Source organism: Takifugu rubripes, chromosome 7, assembly GCF_901000725.2.
Source record: "Takifugu rubripes chromosome 7, fTakRub1.2, whole genome shotgun sequence".
Lineage (NCBI taxonomy): Eukaryota > Metazoa > Chordata > Actinopteri > Tetraodontiformes > Tetraodontidae > Takifugu > Takifugu rubripes.
Genome location: NC_042291.1, coordinates 14461390 through 14473795, shown reverse-complemented (window position 1 = coordinate 14473795; position 12406 = coordinate 14461390). Strand labels below are relative to the sequence as shown.

At 48.4% G+C, this 12406-nt stretch overlaps 1 protein-coding gene across 4 annotated transcripts in view; it reads right to left on the bottom strand.

Moving 5' to 3' along the window:
• efna3b (ephrin-A3b) overlaps positions 1–2737 on the bottom strand; it is a 36026-nt gene extending 33289 nt beyond the window's left edge. Inside the window, exons 1-2 of one of the 4 annotated variants that reach the window (XM_029839306.1) lie at positions 2275–2737; positions 1858–2164 (exon numbers count right to left, since the gene is read on the bottom strand). In XM_029839306.1, coding sequence (XP_029695166.1) covers positions 1858–1964 — 107 coding nt within the window. In that variant the 5' untranslated portion in view covers positions 1965–2164; positions 2275–2737. The remainder of the gene's footprint in view (positions 1–1857; positions 2165–2274) is intronic. The other 3 variants (XM_029839307.1, XM_029839308.1, XM_029839309.1) reach the window with 3 other exon arrangements.
• Positions 2738–12406: the final 9669 nt, after the last annotated feature.

The window sequence follows — 12406 nt, the reverse complement described above, 5'->3', positions numbered from 1 at the left end:
CGCTGAGGGAGAGATGGGAGGATCAGAGATGGAGCAGGTCCACTGAGATGCTGTGTTCTTTAATTAACCACAGTCTTTTATAAAGACGTACACACACACAGACACACACACACACAGAGACACACACACACACACGGAGTTGTTCTGCAGGGGCTGTAAACATGCTGCCGCTGGGATGAAAACTGTCCTGTCTGAGAGCCTGTGGACTGAGGCGAGACCGCAGGGCCGGGACAGGGCTCGGCTGCTCCGCACTCTCGACATCCTCCCGCCTCTTCCTAGAGAATCAGCTGATTTTATCTGGTTTTCAACTCCCAACATCCCTCCGTGCTGCTGGATTCACCAAGGTTAAATCTACTTGTGAGGCATCGATCCGACTGCACCGAGATCCTGAATTCACCCCTCCGCTTACCCATCATAGTGTGTTTCCAAATTTATTTTGTTTTATTTTTTTAAAACCAGAATTGGCTTCCACTAAAGGGAAATTATGGACATCATTTTGTTCTTGTAGACCAAAAAAATAGAGCCGATATAGAAAACGAAAGTAAAAATGACCAAAAAAAAGCCCAAAAAAATCACAATACTCGCTCGGGGTAATATAGCTAGAGAATTACAGCGCGGACCAGAAGCTGAACAGCCCAATTTCACCTCCTATTATTTTATGCAGTACTTCAGTACTATAATTCCATTATGGGGCTCATATTCGTTTGGCTCGTGTGGTTTTATTTCATGCTGTAATGGAACGTAAGATCGCTGGGACGAACACCGACCAGAATCTTTTCTCTGCTACAGAACAGTTTTCCTAAGGTTCCTCCTATTTAAGAAGTTTATGCTCGTTAATTCATGAACACTGTATTTTCTTTTCCCAAAGAGATGCTAAAATATAGCTGCTACAAACAAAGGCGTTTTTGCTGGATGAAGAAGGGAAGGGAAGGGAAGGGAAGGGAAGGGAAGGGAAGGGAAGGGAAGGGAAGGGAAGGGAAGGGAAGGGAAGGGAAGGGAAGGGAAGGGAAGGGAAGGGAAGGAATGGGGTACTAGCGGGTGACTAAATTTGGATTGTTCGTACTCTTAAACTCTGTAATTTTAGCCCATTTACCTTCCCAACATCTGGCCTGTAGCTGCTAATTTTACTATATTTTTGGTGAGGCGAATGCATGAGAATTAATTAGCAAATTAAAATGTTATATTCAGATTAGAACCCGCTCCGTTCTTTGTAAATATCTTTGAATGGCAACAGAGATGATCCTATAGAATGTGCTTAAAGATCCAGCAGCAGAGTCATGGATTCACCAGGACAGACGTAAAAAAAAAAAAAAGAGAGAGAGAAAGAAAAGGAGCTTTTCCCCTTGAATCAAGATAGAAGCGAGGGATTAGAGGGATAACAAAAAGACCAACGGACTGAGTGTAAACAAGGAAGGGGGATAGAGAGGGATAGAAGGGGAGAGCCAGTTGGAGAGGGAGCGAGGAGGAAAGATTGAATAGTGACACTGCTCCAACACAATGGGGTCAGGAAGAAGAAGTACTCCTAATTGAACCAGATAGAGGAGAAGACAGAGAAGAAGCAGTGAGAGATGGACAGAGGAGGAAGAGGAGCTCCGAGAGGGGCTGAGAGAGGAGGCCAGAGAATGGCATGTGACCCTTCCTGCAGTTAAAGGTAGAGGAGAAAGGAAGGAAACCACAGACAAGTGGCTTCAGGAGCAGCTCCAGATGGGGTCAATTCCCAGAATTTAATGCTTCCGAAGCCCAAAAGAAAAGCCCGCAAAACAGTGTTAGTGTGTTGGTGTGAAGTGCAAATCAGGACAAGTCATTGATCATTACGCACACGGGCATCAACATGAGGAGTGGCGGGGGTGCTCTTACTGTATGTTTGAGCTGTTCCAGTACACGGAGTGTCTGTTGGCTGACACCTGCAGGTCCGCCCAGGTGAGACTCGTTAACACCCAGAGAGACAGCGCGACCACGGCCATGATCCTCTCCTGGTCCCCGTCCCTTCGGTCTCTCCGCGGCCACCTCTCTCTCTCTCTGTCTGTCTCTGTCTGTCTCTCTCTGCCTCTGCCTCTCTGTCTCTTTCTCTCTCGGTCCCTTCACCCCACCAAGCAACGCGACTCAAACATTCCAGCAAATGCCTAACAGACAGGAGAATGGGGGGTAAACAGACGCTTCATGCCTGCAGACAAATGCAAAGAATCAATTGGCTTTGGTTAATGATTAATGGTGATAAAGCTCAAAAATCTATTGTGCTGAAAGTGAGGTTCCCCCTCCTCGCTACTTCCCCACCATAAATTCTGCGCACCCCCTCCCTAACAAATCCAGGGGTTTGTGAAAGTCCTGGTTTTTTTCCTCCTCTCTGCTGCGCCTGGTCCTCTCTTCTCACCGGGATCTGCAGCTGCGGTGCCAGCCGGAGGAGCGCGGTGGGGCCGGTACGAGGTCCGAGGGCGAAACGGTCCTGCACGCTGAATGATGACTTCTGCTTTTCTTGCGCAAAAAAAATAACGTTGACAAAACAATGCAAATAAAGTCCCGTTCTTTGACAAACTAGTGCCTGTCTCTGCGGGTTCTTTAAGTCCTTCCAGGGGTGAGAAAGACGCGGCGCACACCAGCAGACTGAGCGATTCGACCGGCCAGTTTCATTAGGTCTGCAAGACTCTATCCGACAACCATCGTTTACGGTGAGCAGGCTGCCCACCCGTCTCTCCTCTGTCTCTTTCTCTCCTCCTTCTCTTCTCACTCTGTTTGGTAGGCAGAGCTCGTTCACTTTCTGACTCCGCCTCCCGCGAGCGACAAAAGCGCATTCCTCCAATGCTGAACCCGAGACGCAGCACATCAGGCGCCCCTACGCCTCCAACTTCTCTCTCTCTCTTTCTCCCTTTTTCCTCTTCTCTATTCGGCCCCGGGTCTTGGTGTACCGAGTGAAAAGCTGTGTGTCCTACCTCCGTGAGACGGGTCTGTGAACCACAATCTGCAGAGTCACAAAGTCTTTACGCACTCGAATAATTTGCGCACGCACTCAGAACTGTTTAAAGGTAAACTGGACGGAAGTATACGATATACATACATATACGATATGCATTGCTGCTCCCATATCTGAAGGCCTTATTTGCACATTTTATCTTAAAATTCATTTTTTAGAATTTAGAAGGAAAATGGCAAGAAAGTAAAAATGGTTCACGGGTCATCGCCGTTCCTCCCCACTGTGCATAAACGAAGCAGACGTCTCAGCAGGTTCCCTGCTGCCATCTTGGTTGTGCCCTTTGCAGCCCGAGTCCCCAGTCAAAGATGGCACCTGGATGTCAAAAGCCTGTTTCTTAAATAGAAGGAACACACATACATCACATGATCAAAGCCGTGTGACATTTTCATAGGATTCTGGTGCTGTGACGGATGGTGATGGACAAGATGTCCACTCTGCTCTATATAGATCCAAATGTGTCAGAATTCTGCCTCTCCCATTAGGAACATATGCCAACCGCCTCATTAACGTCATTAATAACGCGTTTGGATGAGACAGAATCCCTTAATTGGTTCTCTTAGAGGATAAGATATTAAGCCATTCATTAGTGGCATTTTTCTGTAGGTCCATCCTGCAGAGACACGGTAACATTTTCAGCAATTTGCCACTCCTCTGTCAGCTCCACTGCCACAGACGGTGCATCAAGTGTGTGTGCGTGTGTGTGTGTGAGAGAGAGAGGGAGCAGAAGAGGCCAGAACAGGAAAGAGACATAAGGGGGGGGGGGGGGGGGGGGGGGGGGTGAGAAAAGGAGAGAGGTAGCAGCTCTGAAAAGACTGTTACAGTTTTCTTGCTGCCTGCTGGGAATGAGTTGGTTAAGGGGAAGTCAGAATGATTTATTGGGAGAAAAAAGGAGGGAAATAGGGAGACGCTGAGCAAGAGAGAGGGAGAGAGATGAGGTGCCATTGGGGAACCCCGTCGTCTTCTCCAGTCTTTGCTCCCCTCTCCTGCGCTGTCCAATCCCCCCTCTGTCCTCGTCTCCTCACCTTCTCCTCCCATTTCCAATGCTAACTTTGTCCACTGTGATCCGAGGCACCTGGCTCGGCTATCTTTTGTTAGCTTTGTCTCTGGTGGTCTGCCTGTCTCCTCCCGTGCTGCCTCTCTCCATCTCGTACCGTTACAGCACACATGCAACTTTTTAATGAGCACCCGTCTGCCTCCTCACTCCTCTGCCTCCTCTCCCGCTCCTCTGTCCATCAATCGTCGCCTCAGTTTCTCAACGTCGCGTCTCTGCTTATTCACACAGGGGATTTTATAGTAACACGGTGACACCGGTGCGGTCAAATAATCTTCCTATTAAGGTGCACAGACTGAGCACTAAAACCGTACCCGAGTTGCTTTTAAACCCCAGAGAGAGGCCTGCCGGGAGAGAGCTGAGCCATCTTGAGCTGGTGTCATTTGCAGCCAACGTCTGGACGGAATTATGGAAAAGCAAAGCCGAGGTGTTGATTTCGGCTTCATACATCTGCTCTCCAGACCTCAGGCCATCAGGCGTGATGATTCACCCCATAATTAAGTTGAAAAATGAACAATTTGTTGGAAGGTTAGTCCCCCTTTTACTGTTTCCAGTCTTTATTTACAGTCTGTTGCGTGTCCCGCACTGTTCATGTGTACCGCACGTGACCTGGACTACTCTTGGTTACTTAGCAACGTTACACTTGGGCAAGTTGCCTTTGTCAAAAAAAAAAAAAAAAAGTCCATGTAATATCAAATAGAGCGGGGGGAGGCAACTTTATTGCTTGTAAATATCCGGTGGCATTTCCCACCATCAGCTCATTAAAAGGTCGCAACTTAACAGCGTTTTGTTCCCAAACATTTTCATTTTCAGAACACATCCCTGTCAGGATGGGGCTTTTCCAGCCGCAGCGCTGTTGCATTACTTTTGCACTGGGGTTATTGTGAGGAAACGACCTCGGGGCCGACGGCGTGAGGCGACATGGGGGGGCTCTTATGACATTTCCGACGCAGAGCTGGCCAACTGCACATCTGTCAAATGCTCCTTTCTGAGAGCTCCAAATCAAATCGGAGCCCTCTTGCTCGCTGATAATCAGATAGCCGGTGCCCTATAGAACTCACATCCATGAGCGGGGGCCTCAGGAAGTAAACCAGTGCATGTATGGATGCAGCAGGACTCTCCCGTATACGTAACCTCATGCGAATGTACAGTAAACACGATATTGTTGTTTGTGCTCAGAGTCGCTCTTTCTTACTCCTCCTCCTCCTCGCTTTGTGTCTTGGCCGGCTTCGCTGTTCACTGTTGTGTTAGTAAATTGTACTGACACTCCCCCCGCCTCCCCCTGCTCCTCCACCACCTCTGCTGCCCACCCGCCCTTCCTGTCCCCCTCTCACCCGACTGACTGACACGAATTTTCAATCACTCTGTTTACCTTCCACCGCTGTGCCTAAAACAACAGTGGTGGCGGCTAAGAGCGAGTGTGGGGGGAGGGGAGGGGGAGCATGGCAGAGCATCAGAGGGGGGAATACACGGAGGAGGAGGAGGAGAGGTGCCGCTAAACTTGGATGGGGGGTAAAACAGCGAGGGGGGGTGCAAAAAAAAAGGAAAGAGGTGCAAAGAGAGAGCACAGGGCTCACTCTGTGTTTTGGTTCCAGAGGAATCCAAGTGGGACCAGGGAGGGGGGGCGAGGGGTTCAGGGGAGCAGAGGAGGAGTTGATACTTCTGAACAGTCACGCAAGCTGGCGGAGGAGAGGAACACGGAGGAAGGGAAGAGCACGAGCCCGAGGTAGATGGGGCACAGAAGATTAGGAGTGCAATGAGATAGAGAGAGGGGGAGATTGATAGAGGTGCAGAAAGACAGAGAGGACAGAAAGAGTGATGCTCTCAGGGAGGGTTTTTAAAAAATAAAAAAAAGAGAGAATCGGGATGGCGGAAGGATGGAGGTGAGGGCGTGTGTGTGGAGGGGGGGCTTAGAATAGATACAGTACGCTCTGAGCAGCATGAAATATTGAACGAAAGAGGCCGAACACAAGGAGGGGTGAAGAAAATGGAGGGACTGATAAAGACAAATACGTGTGTGTGTGTGTGTGTGTGTGTGTGTGTGTGTGTGTGTGTGTGTGTGCGCGCGCACGCACTAAATATGCTTGTGTTTCTTCTGACAGGAAGATGAGAAAGAATAGGACGCGCTAAAAATATGAAGACTAATGGCTGTGGCCAGACACAAACGCACATGTTCTTGTAGTTCTATCTTTGTGAGGACTTTCATAGACATAATGCATTAACCAGCACCTAACCCTAACCATAACCATAACCTAAACCAACAACCTTAAAACCCTCTCTGAACCCTCAAACAGCCCTTTGAAGTTGTGCAGACCAGCCAAAATGTCCTCACTTCCCAAAAATGTCCTTACTTTGGTAATAGAATGAGTATTTGGGGACTCAATATGTAGGAAATACAAGAACACACACACACACAAGCACGTATTCCTTCTGATTGCTGCCATGTGTGCATGAGCATTCCGTTGCGGAAACACCGTATGTTTCAGCACCACGTCAGCGCTCACCAAGCTCCGCCTCCAGCGCCTTCATCTCCCTGCTCGCTGACCTCCAGCACCTCTCTGTGTCAAATATTTAGGCTGTTTGGCAGGCTTGATCAATTATTTCACATCAGAGGTCCTCAGCAGTGAAGCTATTAGAGGATGATCTCTCTTTTTTTTCAGCCAACAAAGGGATCTGCTGAGCTTTCCATGATGGCTTTTTTGATTCCTAAGAATCTATTTTAAGAAAATGACAATAAAATTTAGAAAATGAGCTTTTTCTTTGCAAAAGTCTTCATGGTATAGAAGATGTGAGATGATCTTTTGTGGTTTGCTGATGTTTGATTTCCCCTGAATGAGCTCACCTTGATTCAAGGACCATACTGTCACACTTATATGGACGTGTGGCATCACGTTATTACAAATGATCCTCTTCTCTAGTTACGTGGCTCTACCAACCAAACATTCTCATATGACAGGTTTGGTTTACATTCAGGTCTCTTGGACATCTAACAGGTCTCCAAGGAGAGATGTTAAGGCTGTTAACGAGATGCTCGAGCCTCTTAAGTCGGCTTCACGGACATTGTCCCTGTGATCTTTGACTGAAGAGTGTTTCCTGGGGGTGGGGTGGTGGGGGAGGGGGGTGTCCACACCTGACTGTGACCCTGGCCGATTGGTCAAGCTCCAACAAAAGAATTCTGGTTTCACTGTCTGTCCCAGAGCTTGTTCAGTCGGGTATCTGCTGACTGAAAATAAAGGCATTGAAGGAACTATGAACTCTGAGAGCTGAATCTAGGTCATAGATCAATTAGATAAAGATAAGAGAGCACTTGGCTAGCAGGAAAATCATTGTTCCACATGCACAAATCCAAGAGTTTAGAGGATGGATCACAACAACAAACTTCACTTGATGAATTAACGCTACTTTAGCCAAACATGCTCAGTTTTAAGATAACAATAACCTATAAACACACACACACACACACACACACACACACACACACACACACACATCTTATTTTAAAGTCTGCAACAGTCGTGTTTGTGTTGCTCCAGGTTTGTCCACCGCTTTAGTGTTGTTTAAACAGATGTCCCAGACTTCATATATCACGGCTCAGAGCTGCATCCGTCCAGATGGAAACAATCCTGCCGACAGTTCACATGTGCACAGATGAATTCACCATCTTCTGACCTCCAGAGTCGCCCTCAGCCGCCACACATGGAGGCAGAATGAAGAGATGCGTCCTGGAACGTCCGACGTATTTCATCTGCAGCAGCCGCAGCTCAGGTGAGGCTAAGCCCAGTGGGCAGAGGGATTAGGAGGCTGGAAAGAGCTTTAACTTCCGCCATCATCTAAGGTCAGATTTGCATTTTCTTTTTATTGTTAAAGGTTAGGCATTCCGGTGGTTAAGCTGATCTGAGATCAGTGCCTAAAGGTGACTTCCAGACCGCTCAGCGGTGCTCCCGGTGGTGACATATGCAGTAGAGAACAGGAAGTTCACAGGACAAAGGGGGCATTTTTTGGGATTCGGGCTAGCGTTGGTATACAGCTGGTGTCCAGTTTTTGCTCTCCGCCCGCCCCTCAGTTTCTTGCTCGGCTCCTTTTTTCTTTCTCACCTGCAGCTTCCTCTTTGTCATTCCATCTCGCTCCCTTTATTTCTGTCCTCGCCGCTATCTCCGTAACCCATTTGCCCCCGGCTCTCTCGTTTCCCCCTCTATCTCGGCTCGCTCTCAGCCTCTCTCGCCGCAGAAATGGCGAGGAAGTGCTGTCAGGTGAAACCCGAGTATATTAACCTCTGACCCGCAGCGGGGGCTGAAACTGATTGGCTTGTAATTGCTATCAATGCTGTGCGAGTGTGTGTGTGTGCGCGCGCGTGTGTGTGTTTTTCCAAGTCGTGAGATTTTATGTGTCTTCTCCATTCGGCTTCAGGACGCTATCTGGTCGACGGGGGCGGACAGAAAATGTAAACGGCGAAACACATTCCAGCTTGTGCTGGTGCATTATGGGTGTAAATGGATCTTTGCTGTCCATACCATAGAAGATGGGAAGAAATCAGATTTCTGCTCCCCTCAGTAAACCCAGAGACTGCTGCATCTCCTCACGGGCACGCACGTGAGCGCGCACGCCCGGTGGGTAAAGGCTGCGTATATTCCATACATCTATACAGAACAGCGGCTCGCTCTGGTAGCGCTGAGTGGCACCTGATTTGTGCAGCAGCAGATACAGAGACTCTCTTCCTGCGGCTCTTCCGTTTCGGGCCTCCGTGCATGAGTGCCCATGTGTGCAGCGGAATATTTACAGCTGTGCACGTGCGCGCGCTGGGACGGGGCGCTGTGAAACTCCCAGCAGTCTTTTGTCACACTGACTGACTGACTGCTGAAAGCGCCGGCGCAGGAAAGCCATTTCCAGAGCGCGGGGCTAAATGATGGCAGGTACTCCGATCCCTCTACAATAACACAATACGGAGCCGTCATCAAAAGCGCCTGTCATCTCCATCTGTAAATGCACTTCAACCCCCCCCCCAACGACCCCCCCTCCGCTTCCTTTCCACTCCTCCGGCTGCCATTGAGGCATTTGTTCCCCAAATTGACGATATGTTGCCCCCCGCCCTCCAAAGGAGTCGGCCGCAAAACTTTGGCCACAATTTCAGGGTCTCTCGCATCCAGGGGAGGAACGTGGGGGGGGGGGGACGTGCACGCCACGGAGGGGCGCACGTGAAAGCAGGTCTGGTCCAGGTGGGCTTCAGACAGTCACTCTGTTATTTTAGGAGGGCAGGGTGGGGGGGGATGGATGGAGCGAGTGGAAGATGGATGTTGTTAATTAAGATGAGCAGGCGGCGCAGACATTGTGGAATTACACAAACACTAATTAGAGTCTTCGTTAGGGGGCACGCGACGAGAACAGCGCATTCATCATCCTTCCTTCCTCCCTCATCCCTTTCCTGACGCCCTCCATCGCTCACCGCTCTGCTGGTCCATGCCTCGTCCCCGTATGGCCCCTGTCACATCCGGGTCCCCGTCACTTCCCATCACACCCTGATCCCCCCCCCCCCCCCCCCCCCCCACTGACCTCATCAGCACTTAACTAAATAGGAGTGACGTAACAGCCGTGGCCGCCTGCTAAATGTAGGATTTTTATGCCCCCTCCAATGTTGCCCTCACATTCAGACACACTCATCAACGATACACTGTCAGCACTATTTTTATTGCCTCCCCAGCCCAGCCAGTTCCTCCTGCCCCACTCACGCGCATCAGTAACATCCACTCAGCCTCCTCTTTTCCTCCTTCCTCTCACTCCTCCCTTCCACTCATCTACGCGACGGCCTGCAAACCCTCTTGATCATTTGTCTGTCTTGTCCCTCATTCGCTGCCCCGACTGAGGAGCCGATCGTCCTCTCGCTGTTGTCGTCTCAAATCCCTCCCTCCCCCTCATGATGGGGGGAATAATTGGGGATGTGCTGGGTTCTGATGGTGCTCCGTGCCAGTGTTTGCTTCTGGCTCTTGCTCAGGCAGCCCGTTGAAAACGCCCGCATTGCCCGGTAACACAAAGTGAAATGGCTCTTATTTTCTATGTTGGACATAGTAATATATGTAATATATGAGTTTTCATGCACGTACAGAATCATAATGGACTGCTTTTAAAATTTTAGTCCACAATTTTGCGGGTGGTTTTTGAAGGTTATGCCACAAAGATACTTCAATGTTATTTTAATATTGTATTTTTTACATTAAGAGATTTGAGGTCTGAACATATTATTTTACAGCATATTTAAGTTAAATGAATGCGTTAAAATGCAAAAGAATCTCATTTGCATGATTTAAAAAATTCCGGCTTCTGTCAGCTGGTAGCCCACGTATGGAGGCTGCAAAGCGGATGTGAAACCAAAGAAATCCTCAGTGAGCAGCACACACACCCCATAATCTCAGATTTACCTTGAGCGCTCAGGAACATTCTGCTTTTAACAGATTAATATGAAATAACATCTGAACTGAACTCTGCACATTCATCATTCTGTAAAAGAAGCCTCAATAATTCAGGAGATGAACCAGCAAACCATGTTTCCTGAGTGTGTGTGTGTGTGTGTGTGTGCGTGCGTGTGTGTGTGTGTGTGTGTGTGTGTGTGTGTGTGTGTGTGTGTGTGTGTGTGTGTGTGTGTGTGTGTGTGTGTGTGTGTTGAGAAATTTGCCAAATCCAAGAACACTGAACATCGCAGCGCTCCCAAAGTCACATTTCCGCTCGTGCGACTTCCCAAATTTATCCGCTTTCCGAGCCGTGAACATGAATTCCATCAGTGGCCTTTGTGGCACATTCCAAACTCGGAGCTACAGCTCCATGCCTGGTTCGGAAAAGCGGCGCGGTTGGTTTCATGGCTCCTCGTGAAGGTGAGGAGATCGGGTGGGGCAACTCCTGACTGTCTGTCGGAGGAGCACACAAGATGAATAATTGATCTGGAGATCTGCCGTGCCGATGAACGCACGGATGCACAAACACCAGCTCTCATCCCGCCCGTGTCATCGCCAGCCTCTCCGACTGAACTCCTCTTTCAGGAAACGGACTACATGATATTACCTCTGCGTAGCGATAACAGGCTGAAGCGTCGGGGGGGGTCACCGTCTCAGTGTTAATGTATATTTACAGTAATGAACCTAGCATGTTCTGTTGGATGCAGGGACGAGCAGCAGATCCAAACAATAGCCTGACGCTCCCGCTCAACGTTGCTTTCCAATTATTCATCCTGTTTTCATGCACACAACTTTCTTTCAAGGTCCTCCTCGAGGGTCAGACCCGGAATTCTAATTACACGCAAACACAGGGACAGAAAAAAGGACGCATGGTTCCGTAAAAGCAGGCGAGTTCTTCCAGATTTGCTTCAGTGTGCACGTGCACGTGCAGGATCAGAATGGCGGCGATGATGGTTGTGAGTAACAGGGTTTCAGCTCAGATTAGGCCAAAACTCTGAAAGGAGACGGGTTGTCGTGCTGCAACTTTCCTCCGCGTGCACACGACACCCCTGACTCAGGTTTCCTGCTGTGTCAAACGTTTGATCAGATGATTTCTCCTCAGAACCGGACCTTAAAAATAGCTCTCAGCGGGGAGAATCTCAAGTCTATTTTCACACGTTTAAAAGTCAGATCTTGAACTTCAAATTACAAAGTGAAGCCCTCGGAGGAAGCGTGATAAAAATGATGTAATTATTCCCAGATTTTTTGGGGTGGCGAGGGGGGAGGGGGGAGGTCCTTATTGCTTTCGCTTTAAAAATGCACCCGGAGAAATACAGCCTGTGTCAGGCTCCACGGAGAGAGAGTTGCTCTTTATTATTCCCTCTTCCTTCACATTTCCTGACTCTCTCTGCTATCTAGAGAATCCCTAAAAACACTAATTTTCATTGTCTCTTTCACAACGATAACTTAAGGATGCTGTGTGTGCGTGTGTGTGTGTGTGTGTGTGTGAGAGAGAGAGAGAGAGAGAGAGAGACGTTTGATTGATGTCTTTTTAGGGAGGATGAAGGAAAAGAATCAGCCACTCAAGACGACTTAAAGCATTAAAACCACTTAACCTGAAAGCCCTCAATGTCATCTTTAAACTCTGAAAGGTAAATAAAGCGGAGTGTTTGCACAGAGACGCTGTTATTATACCACTATTTTACTATTACTGATCAATTCCATAAAATGGTTCACTGGAGACAACATGCAGGGAAAATTCATGTAATCATTCTGAGATTCTTGTTTTACAACCTTTTAAACTCTGGGGCAGCGGTCAAATACTTATTCAGTTACTAAAATGATAGTTTCCATTTTAATTCCATAATAATGTGACAGCCTCTGACTCTTTTGATCAATTTTTTCCCTCCATACATTAAGTAATTTCTTTGCACTGCTGACAGGATTCAGCAGAAGAACCCTGAAGAC